Source organism: Oncorhynchus tshawytscha, linkage group LG13, assembly GCF_018296145.1.
Source record: "Oncorhynchus tshawytscha isolate Ot180627B linkage group LG13, Otsh_v2.0, whole genome shotgun sequence".
Taxonomy (NCBI): Eukaryota; Metazoa; Chordata; class Actinopteri; order Salmoniformes; family Salmonidae; genus Oncorhynchus; species Oncorhynchus tshawytscha.
Window position 1 is genome coordinate 69,339,325 of NC_056441.1, and position 22,353 is coordinate 69,361,677.

General features: G+C 40.1%; 1 protein-coding gene across 1 annotated transcript; it reads right to left on the reverse strand.

The window, feature by feature from the left end:
- Positions 1-962: 962 nt before the first annotated feature.
- On the reverse strand, positions 963-3,063 carry LOC112266149 (interferon-induced GTP-binding protein Mx-like). Its single transcript, XM_042294952.1, is given in 7 exon segments — positions 963-1,151; positions 1,248-1,371; positions 1,373-1,398; positions 1,736-1,890; positions 2,071-2,205; positions 2,444-2,473; positions 3,033-3,063. Coding segments are annotated over 7 exon segments (690 nt in total).
- Positions 3,064-22,353: the final 19,290 nt, after the last annotated feature.

Consider the following 22,353-nt stretch of genomic DNA (forward strand, 5'->3'; position numbering starts at 1 on the left):
TTGTTTGACCATGGAATTTAAAGATAACTTCTTGTAAATGTTCAATTATCAAAACTAATGACAGTTGATAAAGGCAAGTTAGCAGATCTCAAATGTCTGGTAGTTCTGCAATTCTAGAAGACCTTTGAGACCAGCTGGTATTTTTTATTTGATTTTTTATTTCACCTTTATTTAACCAGGTAGGCTAGTAGAGAACAAGTGCTCAACTAGAGATAAAGCAAAGCAGTGCGACACAAACAACAACACAGAGTTACACATGGAATAAACAAGCGTACAGTCAATAACACAATAGAAACAAAAGAAAGTCTATATAAAGTGTGTGCAAATGACGTGAGGTGGTAAGGCAATAAATAGGCCACAGTAGCAGAGTAATTACAATTTAGCAATTAACACTGGAGTGATAGATGAGCAGATGATGATGTGCAAGTAGAAATACTGGTGTGCAAAAGAGCAGAAAAGTAAATAAAAACAATATGGGGATGAGGTAGGTAGATTGGGTGGGCTATTTACAGATGGGCTATGTACAGCTGCAGCGATCGGTAAGCTGCCTAGATAGCTGATGTTTAAAGCTAGCGAGGGAAATATAAGTCTCCAGCTTCAGCGATTTTTGCAATTAGTTCCAGTCATTGGCAGCAGAGAACTGGAAGGAAAAGAGGCCACTAGAGCATACAGGTCGCAGTGGTGGATGGTATAAGGGGCTTTGGTGACAAAACGGATGGCACTGTGATAGACTGCATCCAGTTTGATGAGTAGAGTATTGGAAGCTATTTTGTAAATGATATCGCCGAAGTCGAGGATCGGTAGGATAGTCAGTTTGACTGACACACAGTATGACTGACACACAGTAACAATTAAACTGCCATTTAGTGACTTTTATAGCTGACTGATGTGTTAAGGGCAGTGAAATCAGCTGATTCAATGGCCTATTGGGATCAACATTGACCCCCTGGTATGAAGTGGTGCTACAAAAATAGTCTAAAGTGGTGGTTTTTTAAGAATTCCATTTCCAGTCGAGTGGCGTCCGCCAAAGAGATCTTCTGGATGATATCACTCTGGCCAGGGCATTTTACGATGACATAGCCTTTGTTCAGGTGAACAACTTGGCCAATAACACTTTTCTCTGGCTCTGCTCCTTTGCCAACCAAGTCTGGCTTGATCAGAATTTATTGTAAACACAGTACAAACTGTATATCCATATTTTAAAAAATAATTTTCACGAGAGAAAAGGGTGAGGAGTTCAAATAAACAATTGTGATAATATCCAGAGTCCTTGCACCTTTGGGATCCACTGAATGTGCCATTCTCATTGCTTCGGTTGTTGCTATGTCAACATTGCATGGCACTACGACCGGGTTAATGGTCTCGTTTTTTAATAAACTTCAAAATAAGACGTCTGATCTAAAGTGACATGAAAGACCAAAATTGATAAGAGTATTATCTCTTGAAACAGACTGCTAACATCTGTCAGTGATACATAGTGAATCTGAGACAAGGAGAAAATAACCATTCAGTTACTATAGGGCAAGACATGAGTTGAGTCACAGGTATGACAAATTGATGGACAAAATACTAATCGTTAGACTACTTTAATCTCTTCACTGTCCAAATAAATGTGGAGAGCACTGTTTATGATTCAGTGAAGTTAACAAGGTTACAAAATGCACATTATTAATAGTTACATCGTCTACATACAGTATATAATTCCTCCTAACCCCATTAATTTTGTGACACTAACCTGATCACCAATATCCTCTGGTTGGTCTTTGAAAGGTACAGTGGTAATCCCAGGTAGATCAATAAGTGTGAGGTCACATACATCAGGAGACGTGATTTCCAGCGTTATCAGGTCATCACAGATCCCAACACCATCTCCGGCTAGAGTATTCTGAGCTTTAAAAACAGGTAATTGGATAACATTACTCACCCCTGTAATCGTACCTTTGTGAATTTGACTATCTATTGAAAACTATAAGCCAACATAAAATTACACTATCAGTATGTATCTACTGTATATTGTGGGGAATGTTAAGGTGAAATGTAATGCTTTACATTCAGTTGAAACTTGCACACCTGTTCTGACATGAATCTCAACCAATGAGGGATCCTCAAAAGTCTCCAATATCCCTTGATAACGGATCTTTACCTTCCATTTGCCTCCAAAACTCTTCCTTCGTTTCAATTCCAATAGACACCTGGTGACAATACCTAAGAGGAAATAGATTTGTTTTAGATAGAAGTTGCACCCAATTGGTATTTGTTATGCAATATAAGAAATGCAGCCTAGAAAGTGTAAAGAGAACATTTACTGATCTAATGATGCAGTAGCAGATGCATGACAACATGTTTCTTCACGCAGCACTGACTCGAGGAAGACCCAGTTGGGTAGAAACATATTTCTCCATGCGTCTGCTACTCAAGATAGTTTTCAACTGATCCATCTCACCACTTCCTCTGGGTAGTGCCACCTCAGATTCTTTTGTTTTTTAATTTTTATTAAACCTTTATTTAACTAGGCAAATCAGTTAAGAACAAATTCTTATTTACAATGATGGCCTACCCTTAACATTGCTGGGGCAATTGTGCACCACCTTATGGGACTCCCAATGACGGCCGGTTGTGATACAGCCTGGAATCAAACCAGGGTCAGTAGTGACGCCTCTAGCACTGAGATGCAGTGCCTTAGACCGCTGCGCCACTCCGGACCCAAGATAATGCATCAAGCACTGGTCTCATACCACAGCAATGGCTGGCAATGTCAGGTCCTTCTCGATTCCAGTCGATCTCTGAAAGTCAATGAGTTCGATGAATGGTCACACTTGTCTATCCAAACGGCTGTAGAATAGAATACCCCACTTTGCATACCAGTGCTATATCTGCAGACAAATAAATATACCAAGCAAATGTAGGAAAACCGAGATATGTGTGATACAATTCAATGGCAATCAGTTATGAATTAAGCTGGAAAGGATGTCTTTAATTTGAAAATGGGAAACAAACCTGGATCAATTGTTTGGATTTCAACTTAGCTTTACTCATCCTCAGAACCTGCATCTGTCTGTACATTGCTCGATGAAACACAAATGCACCAAGAATACATGTAAGGCTAGATGTAATTTGTTCTTGGGTTATAACTTTCATTTTTCATAAAAATAAAGTAGACTTACTCAGTATTGCTCAAATGTGTTAGTCAGAGTAGAAAGAGCACACTGCAGAGACCTATCAATATACCTTTGTACTGCAACAATGTGCAAAAAGGTTACTACCCCAGAATGGACATAGTCTGTAGCATCAAAACAATGTCCACATACTGTAAAGGACTGGCATTATATGATCATCTGCTGATTTCAAAGAAATATAAACGGGGTGCTCCAGTTTATAATGAAGGATAAGGGTCAATCTATGCACTCATCTAAGGCCTGACAACAATTCAAGAGTAAAAAGGGTAGCAAGCATTCAAACTGAGAATAGACAGTGGGAAATGATTTTGGGAGTACCATTAATGTTGAATCAAAACAAACTTTATTTGTCGCATGCGCCGAATACAAGTGTAGACCTTACCCCTTTAAGGATTGGACCCTTTCTTTCAATTTTCGCCTAAAATGACATTCCCAAATCTAGCAGCCTTTAGCTCAGGTATTGAAGCAAGGATATGCATATACTTGATTACATTTGAAAGGAAACTCTGAAGTTTGTGTAAATGTGAAAAAAATGTAGGAGAATTTAACATATTAGATCTGGTTAGAGAAAATACAAAGAAAAAAACAATAGTTAAAAAAAAAAAAATTGTACCATCATCTTTGAAATGCAAGAGAAAGGCCATAATGTATTATTCCAGCCCAAACTAAATTTAGATTATGGGCACTAGATGGCAGCAGTGTATGTGCAAAGTTTTAGACTGATCCAATGACAATTGCATTTCTGATTAAAAAAAACATTTACAAATTCAAAAATATAAAAAACTGAAAAGTGATGCATGCATATTGACCCCCTTTGCTATGGCGCCCCTAAATAAGATCTGGTGCAACCAATTACATTCAGAAGTCACTTAATTAGTTAAATAAAGTCCACCTGTGTACAATCTAAGTGTCACATAATCTCAGTATATATACACCTGTTCTGAAAGGCCCCAGAATCTGCAACACCACTAAGCAAGCTACCCCATGAAGACCATGGAGCTCTCCAAACAGGTCAGGGGCAAAGTTGTGAAGAAGTACAGATCAGGGTTGACTTATAAAAAAATATCAGAAACTTTGAACATCCCACATAGCACCATTAAATCCATTATAAAAATATGAAAGAATATGGCACCACAACAAACCTGCCAAGAGAGGGCCGCCCACCAAAACTCACGGACCAGGCAAGGGGGGCATTAATCAGAGAGGCAACAAAGAGATCAGAGGTAACCCTGATGGAGCTGCAAAGCTGCAAAACTCCATAGCTGAGACTGGAGTATCTATCTATAGGACCACTTTAATAAGGCTAGGCGTCCGGCTAGCGGGACAACTTCCAGTGAAACTGGAGGGCGCTCGATTCAAATAAATCATAAATATTATGGATATGAAACATTTAGGTATATACAAGTTTCTTATATCAGTTAAAAGCTTAAATTATTGTTAATCTAACTGCACTGCCAGATTTACAGTAGGCTTTACAGCAAAAGCATGCCATTCGATTGTTTGAGGACGGCGCCCACATCAAAATATTTTTCCACCAGCACAGGTTTCATAAATTCACAAATAGCGATTAAATATTCACTTACTTTTTGAAAATCTTCCTCTGATTTGTCATCCAAAGGGTCCCAGCTACAAAATGTAGTGTCATTTTGTTAGATAAAATCCTTATTTATATTCCAAAAAGTCTGTTTACTTGGCGCCATTGATTTGAGTAATCCACTCTTTCAATATGCAGAGAAAGGAATCCAAAAAGCTACTGCTAAACTTTGTTAAAACAAGTCAAGTTTCTATTTAATCCTCAGATACCCTAAAATTTAATTAAACTATAAATGTTTAATATGTAATTAAACTATAATATTTAATATGGAAAGAAGTATGTTCAATAGGAAAACGATATTAGCAGGTGTGTGTCCTCTTTGTCGTGCGTGTGTCCCCCTGTACTAAAACTCATAATTTTTCCTCGTTTTGGAAGAAACAAGCCTAAAACGTTGAACAAAGGCTACTGAAACCCAGTGGAAGCCATATGCATTGCATACTGGGAGATAGATTTAATGATTTCCCTATTATGTTCCATTGGAAGAGCATGGGCTCTCAAAATAAGAAAAAATCTGATCTGTTTTTTAAATGTATTTTCTCCTACCATATCTATTGTGTTATAGTCTCCTACATTATTTAAACATTTCTACAAACTTAGCCTGAAGAAGACAGAGCTAGGCTTTATGGAAGAGTGGCCAGAAAAAAGCAATTGCTTAATTAACGTGAAATGCTTACTTACAAACTCTTAACCAACAGTGCAGTTCAAGAGTTAAGAAAATATTTACCAAAAAAACGAAAGTAAAATAAAATAAAAAGTAACACAATAAAATAACAATCGAGGCTATATGCATAGATAATAAACAGCGAGTAGCAGCAGTGTACAAAACAAATGGTGGGGGGTGGGGGGGTGTCAATGTAAATAGTCCGGTGACCATTTGATTAATTGTTCAGCAGTCTTATGGCTTGGGGTTAGAAGCTGGCAAGGAGCCTTTTGGTCCTAGACTTGGCACTCCGGTACCGCTTGCCGTGCGGTAGCAGAGAGAACAGTCTATGACTTGGGTGACTGGAGTCTCTGACAATTTTATGGGCTTTCCTCTGACACCCCCTATTATATAGGTCCTGGATGGCAGGAAAATTGTCCTCAGTGATGTACTGGGCCGTACGCACTACCCTCTATAGCGTCTTATGGTAAGAAGCCTAGCAGTTGCCATACCAGGTGGTGATGCAACTGGTCAGGATGCTCTCAATGGTGCAGCTGTAAAACATTTTGAGGATCTGGGGACAACATACCAAATCTTTTCAGTCTCTTGAGGGGGAAAAGGTTGTGTCGTGCCCTCTTCATGACTGTCTTGGTGTTTGGACCATGATTGTTCGTTGGTGATGTGGAAACTAAGGAACTTGAAACTCTCGACCTGCTCCACTTCAGCCCGTCCATGTTAATGGGGGCCTGTTCGGCCCGCCTTATCCTGTAGTCCACGATCAGCTCCTTTGTCTTGCTCACCTTGAGGGAGAGGTTGTTGTCCTGGCATCACTGTTGTGTCGTCAGCAAACTTAATGATGGTGTTGGAGTCGTGTTTGGCCATGCAGTCGTGGGTGAACAGGGAGTACAGGAGAGGACTAAGTACACACCCCTGAGGGGCCCCAGTGTTGAGGATTAGTGTGGCAGAAGTGTTGTAGCCTACCGTTTCCACCTTGGGGCGGCCCATCAGGAAGTCCAGGATCCAGTTGCAGAGGGAGGTGTTTAGTCCCATGGTCCTTAGCTTAGTAATGAGCCTCGTGGGCACTATGGTGTTGAACGCTGAGCTGTAGTCAATGAATAGCATTCTCACATAGGTTTTCCTTTTGTCCAGGTGGGAAAGGGCAGTGTGGAGTGCGACTGAGATTGCATCATCTGTGGATCTGTTGGGGCAGCATTGCGAATTGGTTTGGGTCTAGGGTATCCGGGAGGATGCTGTTGATGTGAGCCATATCCAGCCTTTCAAAGCACGTCACGGCTACTGACGTTTAGGCAGGTTAGCTTCGCTTCCTTCAGACAAGGCAGTATTTTACGAGAGCCCCTACTCACTTACAGTGGGGCAAAAAAGTATTTAGTCAGCCACCAATTGTGCAAGTTCTCCCACGTAAAAAGAAGAGAGGCCTGTATTTTCATTATAGGTACACTTCAACTATGACAGACAAAATGAGAAGAAGAAAATCACATTGTAGGATTTTTTATGAATTTATTTGCGAATTATGGTGGAAAATAAGTATTTGGTCAATAACAAAAGTTTATCTCAATACTTTGTTATATACCCTTTCTTGGCAATGACAGAGGTCAAATGTTTTCAAGAGTCAACAGGTACAAATAATATTTTTTCCTTGAAAATGGAAATAATACCACCAGACTGGAATGGCAAAGGGACATCTGTGCACGTGCCTGGGTGACATACAACAGACTGTCTGAGGGAGCTACAGCCATAAAGCTCTTAAAATATTCTGTGATTTCCATAGTGGAAGGCGAACAAATTCCATATTTTTCGTATTAATAATGTTCCCTATCATCCATGTGGTATGTTCTTCTTATTTTTTTTATATTTCAGGAATCATGGCCCTTTGATTTTAAACACTCTTGACTGAGATTGATTTATAAAGGTTTGGCACAATGCTATGGTCCAAACAGAGGGATTCCTTCTCTATCACGTGTGGTGTTGAGGGATATTATGTTGTAGCACTGAATTACAAAATCAAAACGTAATAATTGTATTTTTCTTATTAATAATGTTCCATATTGTCCTTGTCGAGAAGACGGCGCAACCCACAAAGTAAAAAATATTTGCTCTGATCCACTGCGGGGAAAAAGTCACCAGATGCTTGCTGAGTGTGGATTCAGTTGATGTCTGCCGTGCTCCAGCTCTATTTCTGCCCCATGCAGCCTCCTTCCTTCTCTCTTCTCCCTCTGCACTGTATCTCTGGACCTCTTTTAATCACCACCCTGACAGCAGATTGCAAATTACATTAGTTATCAATCTATCAACCCATCACTGCTCTGCTCCCCTACCCCCATTCCGAGAGGAACCGCCAACCCATGTGCTCAGCACCGGCAAAGTTAATCACAAACGCCACAAAGAGAGAGGGGGGAGGGGGGAGAAATGAGACAGAAAATCTGAAAAAACATTTAGCATTTTAAATAGCTGCACCACTCCGAGTCAGCCGAGCCCCATTAATTAAAGGACACGGCCCGTTGCAGCTGAACTGAAAACTCACTCCTATTCACTGTGAGACAGTGTCAGGGAGAATTATATTTTTCTCCCTCACAGTAAACCACGTAATCTGGGCTACAGACTATCATAATTGGATGAGGATGATTTATGCTAGGCAGAGGGAGAGCAATGATAGGGAAACCCTCTGCGCTCACTCACTCAGTCAGTGAGGTGCAGTAAGTGTAACAGGTCTGGCCAGTTATTCACTCACACCCATCCCCATCCCCATCCCTCGCCCAGAGTTAGGATTTATATTTGATTGACATTTTCATTTTACAGGATGAATTATCGATGACTTATTCTGGCATGTTTGCGTAATTGAGGAGAGTTTAATATGCACACCATTTATCTAGTGGAGCTGAAGTTGGAACCCGTTGTTAAGGGGAATAGGATAGTCATGTGCTCGAAGGCTGATACAACAGCCAACAGAATACACAGTATCCTGCTCTAAAGTGTGAGGTGTGCTAGCCTCAAGCCTATCCTATATGGCCAGAATTTACATTCAGAAGTGTTAAGAAGAACAGCACCAGTATGTGTGTGCGACCTGTAGTACTATGGTGGTTGCATGCTGGGATTCTGCTCCTGGCAATCTATTCCCAACCGTTCCCCAGCTACCTGCCCTCCATCCTCCCCCCAGTGACTTCTCCCCAGAGACGCCTTATTGTTTGAACAAAAATGTCCATGGTGTCTATCTGACTGTTCAGTTGAAATGGAGGTTTGGCTTGTACTGATTGTGAGCAACTGAGAGAGAGCAATATTTTTTTTTAAACATTCACAAATGGATTTTAACAGATCAACTGCTACATCAGCATTGTACCAATGGCCTCATCCCTCCACCTTTCTCGTACAAATTGTGACAGCACCTGCTTTTGTAGACAGCAGGGTGTAGTATTATTCATTTACACAGTTTTCTGTTGCACCTTGTTAAGAAGGAATCACAGGACTAGGTGGAAGAATTATCATATCACAAATCTTGTAGCCCACAGTTGAAGTCGAAAGTTGGAGTCGTAAACTCGTTTTTCAACCACTACACAAATGTATTGTTAACAAACGATAGTTTTGGCAAGTCGATTAGGACATCTACTTTGTGCATGGCACAAGTCATTTTTCTAACAATTGTTTACAGACAGATTATTTCACTTAACTCACTGTATCACAATTCCAGTGGGTCAAACGTTTAAATACACTAAGTTGACTGTGCCTTTAAACAGCTTGGAAAATTCCAGAAAATGATGTCATGGCTTTAGAAGCTTCTGATAGGCTAATTTACATCATTTGAGTCAATTGGAGGTATACCTGTGGATGTATTTCAAGGCCTACCTTCAAAGTGCCTCATTGCTTGACATCATACTGCTCAGAAAGGAGATGCGTTCTGTCTTCTAGAGATGAACATACTTTGGTGTGAAAAGTGCAAATTAATCCCAGAACAAGAACAGCAAAGGACCTTGTGAAAATGCTGGAGGAACCAGGTACAAAAGTATCTATATCCACAGTAAAACGAGTCCTATATCGACATAACCTGAAAGGCCGCTCAGCAAGGAAGAAGCCACTGCTCCAAAACCGCCATAAAAAAGCCAGACTACGGTTTCCAACTGCACATGGGGACAAAGATCGTACTTTTTGGAGAAATGTCCTCTGGTCTGATGAAACAAAAATAGACCTGTTTGGCCATAATGACTATCGTTATGTTTGGAGGAAAAAGGGGGAGGCTTGCAAGCCTAGGAATACCATCCCAACCGTGAAGCACAGGGGTGGCAGCATCATGTTGTGGGGGTGCTTTGCTGCAGGAGGGACTGGTGCACTTGACAAAATAGATGGCATCATGAGGTAGGAAAATGATGTGGATATATTGAAGCATCATCTCAAGACATCAGTCAGGTAGTTAAAGCTTGGTCACAAATGGCTCTTCCAAATGAACAATGACCCCATGCAGTCTTCCAAAGTTGTGGCAAAATGGCTTAAGGACAACAAGGTATTGGAGTAGCCATCACAAAGCCCTGACCTCAATCCTATAGAACATTTGTGGGCAGAACTAAGAAAACATGTGCGAGCAAGGAGACCTACAAACTTGACTCAGTTACACCAGCTCTGTCAGGAGGAATGGGCCAAAAGTCACCCAATTGTGGGACGCTTGTGGAAGGCTACCCGAAACGTTTGACCCAAGTTAAATGCAATGCTACCAAATACTAATTGAATGTATGTAAACTTATGACCCGCTGGGAATGTGATGAAAGAAATAAAAGCTGAAATAAATCACTCTCTACTATTATTTGGACATTTCACATTCTTAAAATAAAGTGGTGATCCTAAATGACCTAATTTAGACAGGACATTTTAACCAGGATAAAATGTCAGGAATTGTGAAACTGAGTTTGACTTCAACTGTATATTAAAGCCAATGTATGAGAATTGTGAATACATATCTACTTTTCTTAACCAATGAGGGGAAAATGTCAATGTCCCATACCTCGAGTCAATTTCCCCCTCCTTACGTTTCATATGTTGAGGCCTGATAGTGATAACGATGCTAAACTATTTCATACGCAGCTTGTTAAACCATCAGAACCGGAGGAAATATATAATAAAAAAATCAGCAAAGAGGCATTTCAAACATACTGTTTGGGGAGGATGCGTGGCTAATGAAATGGGCCACACAGGGGACATGCTGCTGATACAGGGGTAATTACAGAGCTACTGCTGCTGCTCCTCACCGCCCCCAGGCAAGAGTTAGGCATAAATAGGAGCAGCCTACGGATGGGCCTCTCTATATCCACCATCCAACCTTGTGTCTAAAGCCCACTAATAACATCCAAACAGTGGGTTGCCTTGCCTTCTCAAGTGCATCAGCCCTCCACAAGAGGCACATTGTACGTTCTACTTGGAACTGTTTTAATCAGGGGAGGGCGTGGCACCACACTGCAGAGCCATACATCCTGCAGATTGTTCATAAATCAGACCATCCGGCGAGGAGCCAGGCAGCCGCACAGGCCTATCGTTCCAGCAGCAATTAGCATACCGGTACGCTAATAGGACTGTGTGTGGAACTCTTCAGAGTAATTACAGTGTCGACTCACAGAAGGGTTCTGAGGGTTGGATACAACAGCTCATCGATTACAGCGAAGAGGGGAACAAAATCAATTTGCAGCCGGAGTATAGTTGTGAAGTAAATGAGGCTATCAAATAAAGTGTTGCTGTTGAGTGAATCACTTCCATGAAAATAAACATTTTGAGAAGAGAAACAAGAGAAATATGACTGTCAGTCAATCGCTCAATGTCTTGGCTGTTCCAAGCCCTGCAAATGGCCCAAGTGAACATACATGATTTAACAACAGCGATTCCAACAATATGACTGGAATTTAAACACCGCAGAGATCCTCAAAGCTAATTTGGGACAAATCCTTTGAGTGAGACATTAACTCAATGCAAATTATATGAAGAAACTCAATTAACATTTAACCAAGTGGTAAAACCAAACAACACAAACAGCTGCACCTCTGGGCACATGAAAATAAGTCCTCATTAGGCAGATGGAAATGATTAAAATGAGTTAATATGAAGTTGTCCCCCAGTGCAAGGCTTCATGGGTGAAAAAAAGCAGAGTTTAGTATATTTGCTCATAGCCAAAAAAAAACATTTAAAAAAACAAGATTAAATTGGAGAGAGAAAATATAACTCTACATGCAGAAAAATGATGAAAACCTCTAAGAGCATAAAGGTAGAATGCTTTGCTTTGTTTAACATGGGAAAAGAAATGGCAAAAGCTATAGAAGTCTCATCAAGTTCTAAAGGGACCGCCTTGATCTGCTTAAAATCAAAACCAAATCCTGGCCCTAAAATATAATGCTCATGCAATCTTTAAATAACATGAGACTTATTACATTCCACCAAATTACTACTGTATCCTGACCCTCTCAACTCAACACCCAAGCCTTTGGGTAGGCTAGATAGCTTCATTGATTCAATCCATTTGACCTAGACAACAGTTTATCTAATCCCGGAATCATTATAGAATTAAAAATATGTCAGGGATAAGAAGCTTGGAATGGATGGGGGAAATGTTCCTCTCTGGGAATGCCTAGTCCTAATTTCTTCTGTCCTTTATGATCTTTTAATAAAGTCATATTTTTCATTTTAACAGCTTTGGGTGTCTGACCACATGGCTGTTCCTGGGAACTCTATAGCCATCCCCAATCTCCTACTACACCCTTTGCCCTGGCAGTACCTTGACCTCTCTAAGGAAAGTAAATTGATATGGCAAGAGCTACCCTTCATCATAATAATATCTGAGATCCATTTCCCGTCATTTCCAGGATAAATACAGTGACTCCATTCTTTGATTTGTTCCTGGTCCTGCCTGCATGCATGATATTGATTTAGAGTTTTTGCCACGCAGCTTATGGCTTTGTCCGCTCATCTTGTAAAACACAATAGCGAAAAGTAGTAAATCTCCAATGTACACTTCCTCCTGCACAATAATGTGCTTGCATCATCTCCATTGTTCAGGTTGCAGGCCTTGAGTGTTCTGCCATAAAAGCACAGATAGCCCATGTGATACTATTAGATACACATGCTGGGCCGTGTAATAAACATGTTTTTTATGGAACACTCCCATCATCCCTCCATTCCAAATCCATATCCAGTGCTATAATTGTACGTAAGACATGTTTATTGCACTTGCTGTGCAGATTGATGTTCAGAATTTATTTACTTTCAGAATTTAAAAAAAATAAGAAGCACCAAACCACGGCATATCCTTGGCAGATCTTGCAAGTCCAGTTGAGTCGCTGTCACTTTGAAAAAAAAGAGTGGGGATATGCAAATCTGATGCCTTTCTATGCCTTTCTAGAAACCATGGCAACACTTTTACTCAGTTTACTATGGGACTTCCACATAACTGTTCCCAGTCCACTACATGTGGTGTTTACAGCATGGGTAGTAGGGACCGGCAGACCGCCCAACATTAATAGGCTTACATGTCCTACTATTCTACTTCCCATAGCCATTATGGGTTAATGTATGAAATGGTTGCCAGAGGGAAGAGTTTTGTCCCCCACATCTAGGAATACAAGCCAGATAACATAAAATTAATATTTCATAGTGCTGCATCGCCTGTCAGACAAATTTGTGTGGACATCCCGTCAATAAATGGCTGAAAGATTGATGAAATTTGATGTCCCCAGGCCGAGCATGAACCAGCTTGTGGGGGTGTTGATACAGAGGCTATTTTTGGAGGATTCCTAGTTCTCTCCTCAGAGCTTCTAGCGGCCTGGCAAACTGACTGATGCATCGGTGCTGGCATCACAGTGGTCTGGTAAATGAAAAGCAATGTCACAATAACTTCCCATCTTTGTGCCGGTCCAAATACAATCACTGGCTCCTCATTGCTACGTAATTGACATGGAGTACTCAGTGAATAAACCATAGTATCTCGCAATTCAATTTAGAACTCTTATGTATTGGAAATCACCAATACATGCATTGACTAGGAAACTTTTTTCCTCAGAAAATGTGTTTAACTTCCACTTAGGTTAACACAATGAAGTCCATGTTCTGTACATTCAATTTCCATAACGATTGATTTCACACAGCAAGTCAATATATTTCACTCTTGAAAATACAATATTATAAATGTGGTGTAAGAAGAATTAGCTTTGATTATCAAGGAAATTGTGTGTGCCACTGTGCCTCAATTATGCCTGGCTGTTTTTTGTTTATCTATGACAGATTGAAGGATTAAAGAGATATTATTGCATCTGCCTCAAAGCAACAGTTCCTCTGTTGTACCTCAAAACAAATTCTGGACGAGTACTAAATGATTAAAAGCTAATTAATATCTCCCATCATGTTTCATTCCACCCTTCATTTGGCATGTATTCCCTTGTTTAAATTGCTTCCAATTCTTAGCATGAATGCATAAAACACCAATTATTGTGACTACATTAGGCACTGCAGTGAACAATGAAGGTGGAAAGAAAACAGAAAAACCAAAAATAGCAGAAACAATCATCATGTTGGTTTTGACAATGATAGATCCAGCGGTATCTCACAGATTTGACATGGTCCCATCATGCCGAATCTGTCAAAATGGCTCTTGAACTTTCTCTCTAGAGTTTAAAACACACAGCGCAAAGGAGCTCCTACTCCTGCATGGGTTTGAAGTAATGTGGTTTATCCCGACAGTGAGGATTAAGAGGTAGAGCTTGGGGTGAGGAGAAAAAAACTAGAGAGGTCTCCTGAGAGCTCACTGAGTTTCTGAAGGTTAGCTCTGCAATTTTAGGCCGATAAGGCCGGTAGTCAATTCAATTATTCCATAAAGCCTCCACCAGCAATACATTTACCAACAAGATTGAGAGTTATTTGACCTTCTTTCGCACTCCATAAATGACCTGGCTATACAAATAGCTTCTCGATTAAATTACATGTCTAAATGCAGTCTTATTTCACTCCTGAAATTCCATCACTGACTTTTTGGAGGTGGCAATTTGGCAACCAAGGCTGAACCAGGATTTTTAAGCATGCTGTAATGTATGTGCATCATATACGGTAGACATGGTCCATCGTTGTCTTTACCATGTATGTTCACCCTTTGGATAGATATTTGATATTGTCAACCAGTCGAATCTATCAGGTTTGTATAACATGGAAATAAAATATTTTATTCACGGCACGTGCCAGTTGGATGTACACTCCAAAGGTTACTCTAGTGGTTTGATGGGAATTCCTCAGTGGCGTTGTTTAAACATCTGACATTTGATTGTAATTTGTACCAACTAATTTAATCTCTAGGTGGTCATCAGAGAAATTACATTGTGGGTTTGGTTACCAATAAACAAATCAGCTGATTTCAGTCCAACAGATCCACTGGCAGAACAAATATCTGCATTACGAGTCAGTGTTAGCAAACCGTACCCCTGATTTTAAATTTTTTTATTTTATTTATTATTCATTTATTTATTTTTATTTAACTAGGCAAGTCAGTTAAGAACAAATTTTTATTTTCAATGACGGCCTAGGAACAGTGGGTTAACTGCCTGTTCAGGGGCAGAACGACAGATTTGTACCTTGTTAGCTCAGGGGTTTGAACTTGCAACCTTCCGGTAACTAGTCCAACGCTCTAACCACTAGGCTACCCTGCCGATAATGATCAACTCATTATCATATTGATGGTGCCTTCAAAGGAAAACTGGTTGATTGTTAATGGGGATTTATATATTTAAATGAATGATTAGAATATTCCACCCTGAAACCATATGATTGCATGAAATTGATTAGAATCATGAGATTATTCTTATGATGCGTGTAGTTTTAGTCAGTAGAATTATATATCCGTGAGTGTAGTTATTAGGCAGAATTAGGGTATAACAATATATCTGTACAATATGTCTATTATAGTATCTTAAAAACAGACTGTCTGTGCAAGAGCGGTGCCGACCTTGGCTGGGGGCCACAGAGTACTTCCCAGGGTCTCCCTATCTTGAGGGAGGACGGGGAGTGATTCTCACGGCCTCCCCTAATCTTTGTCGGCTGGGTAGCAGGACAGTATGAGCGTAGGATACCTACTGTTTGTGTGGAAGTATGTACGCAGCTATAAAAAGGATGTCTTTGCGTTTCTGACTTTAGAACGTTCTCTGAATAAATTGTACTAGCCTTTTGCATAAGCTGAGTCTGACTAATTATTATTATACTCATGGTCTTACAAACCTCGGGGACTGGTCAGAGCTATTGATTGTTAGATATTATCATTGGGATTGAACATTCTCGTGACTGGGATTTGACATTTTTGGTATTTTTTTTCTACTCAGAGGACATTCAGATCTGAAGCCCTCACTTCCTGAATGCAATGTTGTCTTAGCTATGATATTGACTGGTTATGAGGCAATCTTTTGCTTAAACTGCTGAAATGTGGGACACCACACTGTTGATTATGCGAGGAAAATGTTTTAATATATTTTGACAGAGCTCATTATCTTCTCCAAAGGTGTTGAGGCTTCAAAAGCAGCGGGAGTGGAGGAGAGGGATCTTCAGAGCCGCTGTGAGATGTGAGATGAGATGTGCTTGATACTCTGCATATCCATCTCTTATTAATTATTCCTGCAAGAACGTCGTTATCGCCTCCATCTTCCGTCTATAATGTACTCTCCATATGGCCCCTTTGGCAGAGGGTATTATTTTGTGTCTCAACAGGTGGTCTTGGTGAGAGAGGGTGAGGATTTGCAGAGCTTGACAAATGTGCTTACGCTTCAATTTCTTAAAACCGTGAAGAGGAAGAGGGAAGCTACGTAAAAAAATGAACTGCTGCCCCCTTGATTAATTTTATTACGACCTGCGCTCCTTCCCATGCTCTTAATTATTTATGTTCATTTAAGTAATCAAACTCCTCCTGGGACCAAAGGGGGGTCCTCAGACGTAAGTGATGTGGGGCTGGAGCGCTTGTCGCTTATAGCCGCAGTTGGTGGCATGGTGCTGATGCCAAGCTCTTCTACTCAGCACTGCAGTAGCCTAGTACTATGGCAACAGGCAGGCTGACACCCTTCTGCATACACTAGTTCTAAGCAGTCAGAGTCACAGTCTGGAAACAGTCACAGCATATCAGGGTGGCAGCATGTAGTAGTGAAATTTAGATAACAAACATGGTGCAATATTTAAAAAATAATGTGCTTGGAGTCCTGCCTCAGCATCTTCCGCTATCCTTCCTTGGAGGCCTTGAAATGGGCTGATACAATGTCACAGGAACTAACTGTGTGTGTGTGTGGTGGGTTTGTGTGTGTGTCCTGTTCACTCAATCAAATAGGTAAGAAACGCAGTACCCTACTGGTGGACGAAGTACCCAATTATCATTAAAAGTAAAGATACCTTCAAAGAAAACGACTGATGTAAAAGTCACCCAGTAAAATACTACTTGAGTAAAAGTCTAAAAGTATTTGGTTTTAAATATGCTTAAGTGTCAAAAGGTACAGTTGAAGTCGGAAGTTTACATATACCTTAGCCAAATACATTTAAACTCAGTTTTTCACAATTCCTCACATTTCATCCAAGTAAAGATTCCCTGTCTTAGGTCAGTTAAGATCCCCAATTTATTTTAAGAATGTGAAATGTCAGACTAATAGTAGAGAGAATTATTTATTTCAGCTTTTATTTCTTTCATCACATTCCCAGTGGGTCATACATTTTTACATACACTCAATTAGTATTTGGTAGCATTGCCTTCGAATTGTTTAACTTGGGTCAAACATTTCAGGTAGCCTTCCACAAGCTTCCAACAAAAAGTTGGGTCCATTTTGTCCCATTCCTCCTGACAGAGCAGGTGAAACTGAGTCAGGTTTGTAGGCCTCCTTGCTCGCACACGCCTTTTCAGATCTGCCCACAAATTTTCTATTGGATTGAGGTCAGAGCTTTATGATGGCCACTCCAATACCTGGACTTACCCTTAAGACAATACCCTTAAGCCATTTTGCCACAACTTTGGAATTATGCTTGGAGTCATTGTCCATTTGGAAGACCCATTTTTCGACCAAGCTTTAACTTCCTGACTGATGTCTTGAGATGTTGCTTCAATATATCCACGTAATTTTCCTTCCTCGTGATGCCATCTATTTTATGAAGTGCACCAGTCCCTCCTGTAGCAAGGTACCCCCACAACATGATGTTGCCACCCCCGTGCTTCACGGTTGGGATGGTGTTTTTCGGCTTGCAAGCTTCTCCCTTTTCCTACAAACATAACGATAGTCATTATGGCCAAACAGTTATATTATTGTTTCATCAGACCAGAGAACATTTCTCCAAAAAGTACGATCTTTGTCCCCATGTGCAGTTGCAAACCGTAGTCTGGCTTTTTTATGGCGGTTTTGGAGCAGAGCAGTGGCTTCATCCATGCTGAGCGGCCTTTCAGGTTGTGTCGATATAGGACTCATTTTACTGTGGATATAGATACTTTTGTACCCGTTTCCTCCAGCATTTTCACAAGGTCCTTTGCTGTTGTTCTGGGATTGATTTGCACTTTTCACACCAAAGTATGTTCATCTCTAGGAGACAGAACGCATCTCCTTCCTGAGCAGTATGATGGGTGTGTGGTCCCATAGTGTCCATACTTGCGTACTATTGTTTGTACAGATGAACGTGGTTCTTTCAGGCATTTGGAAATTGCTCCCAATGATGAACCATACTTGTGGAGGTCTACAATTTTTTGTCTGAGGTCTTGGCTGATTTCTTTTGATTTTCCCATGATGTCAAGCAAAGAGGCACTGCGTTTGAAGGTAGGCCTTGAAATACATCCACAGGTACACCTCCAATTGACTCAAATGATGTTAATTAGCATATCAGAAGCTTCTAAAGTTATGACATCCTTTTCTGGACTTTTCCAAGCTGTTTAAAGGCACAGTCAACCTAGTGTATGTAAACTTCTGACCCACTGGAATTGTGATGCATTGAGTTAGTTATAAGTGAAATAATCTGTTTGTAAACAATTGTTGGAAAAATGAACTTGTGTCATGCACAAAGTAGATGTCCTAACCGACTTGCAAAAACTATAGTTTGTTAACAAGAAATTTGTGGAGTGGTTTAAAAAATGAGTTTTAGTGACTCCAACCTAAGTGTATGCAAACGTCCGACTTCACCTGTGAATGTAAAAGTATAAACGATTTCAAATTCCTTATATTAAGCTATTCCGACAGGAGGTTCTAGCCAGGGCCACACTCCAACACTCAGACATAATTTACAAACGAAGCAAGTGTGGTTAGTGAGCCCGCCAGATCAGTGGCAATGGGGATTACCGGGGATGTTCTCTTGATAAGTGAATAAATTGGACCATCTTCTTGTCTTTCTAAGAATTCTAAATGTAAAGAGGACTTTTGGGTGTCAGGGAAAATGTATGGAGTGAAAAGTACATTATTTTCTTTCCGAATGTAGTGAAGTAAAAGTAGCCAAAAATATTAAAAGCAAAGTAAAATACAGATTCCCAAAAACCTGCTTAAGTAGTATTTTAAAGTATTTTTACACCACTGCAGTACACACAGCACTTATATCCATATGTACACAAAATCACCCTCCGTAAATACAGTCTGTTACTGAATCATTTCTGACATTTGAATGAAGTGTACCAAAAGTGCAAGGCTCTGCCACTCTATTGAATTAAGTATGATTGATCCACACCCTCTCAGTGCCATCTAAAACCATTCAAAACCATCTCAGACTAGACTGGCCAGTCAGAGTGCAGGAGATGTAAAATAAAGCAGTGAAAGGGGGAGCTGAGCGCATTGAACGGGAAGCCTCTTGATGATGTCATGCTCCACCTGAGGGATGGCTTAATTAAAGTGTCATCCGACAAATTCTCATGTTCATTTAATGATCTCAAATCACTTCATTCCACATGAAATATGAATATTATTGAATAAAAGGATGGATAAATTGAGCCAGAGGCGAGGGCCAAGGCATGAGACCAGCCACCAGTGTATCGCCACAGCAACAGTCGCTTCCTTCCAGGATGGGGGGACTAATGTGGAGGAACAAAAAACCCATACGTGATTTCACCACAGGCTAGTCGCCTAGTTCTTGGGCTGGTCTGGTCGTTGCATATCACTTTTTTGAATGCTCATTCACTCCCATCTTGCCCCAGAGCGATATTCCTCTTTGGTCAAGTTATTCACTTCAATCAAAAATAATGCAAGCTCCAAGATATGGGGGTAGAGACAGAAACCAAAGTGGCCAGTGATAATCATGCTAAGTGTGTAACATTTTGACATTTCAGTTCTCTTACAATAAATGCAATGCCAACATTCCAATCTTTCAATACACTTAAGTGTCTCCTTAATGATTAAAAAGTGCTTGTTATATGCTGTGTTTACTAGATTAAGATGAGAGATACAGCTAGGGTCAACATGTATCTTACCAAAGCGAGACAGGAGATGAGGCATATACTGTAACTGTGGGTGTTTACTAACGCATCTTGCATGCAACAAGTATTTATATTTACATAGTTAAATATGCCATGATGTCATTCTGAGAATAATTAGCTGAACAGTTTCCAATTTCCGAAGCTACTTGTATGACACAATGTAGCATCCTTTTTCAACATTGACACAATGTTGTAGTTCCAATATATTCAATCCCTATCTGCACTGAATTATTGGTCAGTTCCACTATCTATCGCTGTGTTTTGTACAAATGAGATAGTCTACGAAATAGAATAGAATCCAGGTACACTCAGGCCAGACTCAAAAGTGCATATTTCTCTTTCCACTAAGAATGTTTTGTCTGTCTTTTTTTGCTTTTACAAAAGCTCAACAGTAGGATATGCCCTTGTTACATACAGCAAGCAAATCAAACCAGTGTGTTCTACATAGGGATGCAGTCGATCATCAGAACAACACTGCCATCTGCTGCCACTCGAGAGAAATCAATGGGTTAACTCCCTCCTGTTACAAAATACTATTCCACTTGAATAGAGAGCAATCCCAATTGGTGTTTGATATTATGAATCTGAAATATGACAAGATTTAGGTTTCATCCAAAATACCATGGAGAAAGTCTACTAAGCAGATGTATTCGTGAAATAAAAAAGGCTCAGAGCAAACTTTGTTTTCTTTCAGCATCTCTTCGTTTTTTCTTACTCAAAGCGACTCTTTCTGCTCTGTCTCCCTCACTAGCTCAGCCTGTTCGCTTGTTGTTCCCGACTTTACTCCATTTCATGCCTATTTTCATCTGTTTCTGCTTTAAGTCCAATAGATCTGTGGAACTGCTGTTCCTTAGTGCGCTCCTGAATTCCATCCAACGCTATAAAAAGGGAAAAGGCATCAGGGAGCTATATGGGTTAATAACTATTCTGGGTCAAAAAATAGATTAATGTGCCTTAGTCATCAGAGTGCATTGCTGCACAGGTGTGGTTTTATGGTATAGATTTATTGTTGTCAGCTGTCAAAAATGTGCTGCATTTGAAATCATAAATATTTAATGTGAAAGTGCCGATACATCAAGTGTTAACTACCCTATACTGTACATGACACGTGATGCCCATAACAAACTGGGCAGTAAAAAGAATTGATGATTTTAGTATTAAACTATAGATTTTATTGCCACATTATGAATGATAGCCATAAATCCTGTGAAAATGACATAAATAAATCATACAGATTACATGACATGTTTATTTGATTCACTAATTCCTAGAACATAGAACATTTACTGTACAGCACATTTCACAAACACTCTCTGCCTAGTTAAATAGACCTAATAGTGGGTATCCTGTAAATAATTCTGCCTCATGGACCATGAAAGCAGGAAAAAGAACAGCCTTCAAAAGAGTCCCTCTTATCTTTACAGTGTGGTCCTCATGCACAGCCTCAATCACAATCTCTATGGGATTTCTCCAAGCATGGGGGAAATCATTAGACTTTTAATCAATCTAATTAATATAGCAGCCACACACAGTTCAAGTGCCATCTGATTAGAGTGGAAGTCAAGCTTTTCACACGGCCCATTTGACCTCAACGCTATAATGATGTTGTCATCACCACAAGGCCAGGGGCATACCTCACAGGGTGCTTGAGTCAGTAATCCGATCGCATGCACCGGACTGTGGCATGTACTTGTACAGGAAATTCTTATCAGCATGCACATCGACTTCCAGGGGCATGAGGAGACCTATACACACAGTTGGAGGAGGGCACACTATTACAGCTTGTCTGAATCATCACCTTCTCTACTCTATAGAGCTGTTAGTAAGGATAGGCTACTTGCTGCAGGAAATGTCAGAGAACCCCAGAAGAAGTTATGCAATGTGGTCTAATGGCAATTCGTAATATTATATATGTAAACCATTAATTCTTAATTTAGTATTTTATTTATTTAACCTTTATTTAACCTGGCAAGTCAGTTAAAACCTCTCTAGGGTACGTGGGACGCTAGTGTCCCACCTGGCCAACATCTAGTGAAATTGCAGAGCACCAAATTCAAAAACAGAAATACTCAAAATAAAAATTCATAAAACATACAAGTGTTATACATCGGTTTAAAGATTAACTTATTGTTAATCCAACCACTGTGTCAGATTTCAAAAAGGCTTTACAGCGAAAGCATACCATGCGATTATCTGAGGACAGCGCCCAGCACACAAATCATTACAAACAGTTACCAGCCAAGTAGAGGAGTTACAAAAGTTAGAAATAGCGATGAAATGAATCACTTACCTTTGATGATCTTCATATGTTTGCACTCACAAGACTCCCAGTTACACAATAAATGTTTGTTTTGTTCGATAAAGTCCCTCTTTATATCCAAATACCTACATTTTGTTGGCGTATTTTGTTCAGTAATCCACAGGGTCAAAGGCCGTCACAACAGGCAGACGAAAAATCCCAAAAGTATCAGTAAAGTTCATAGAACCATGTCAAACGATGTTTATAATCAATCCT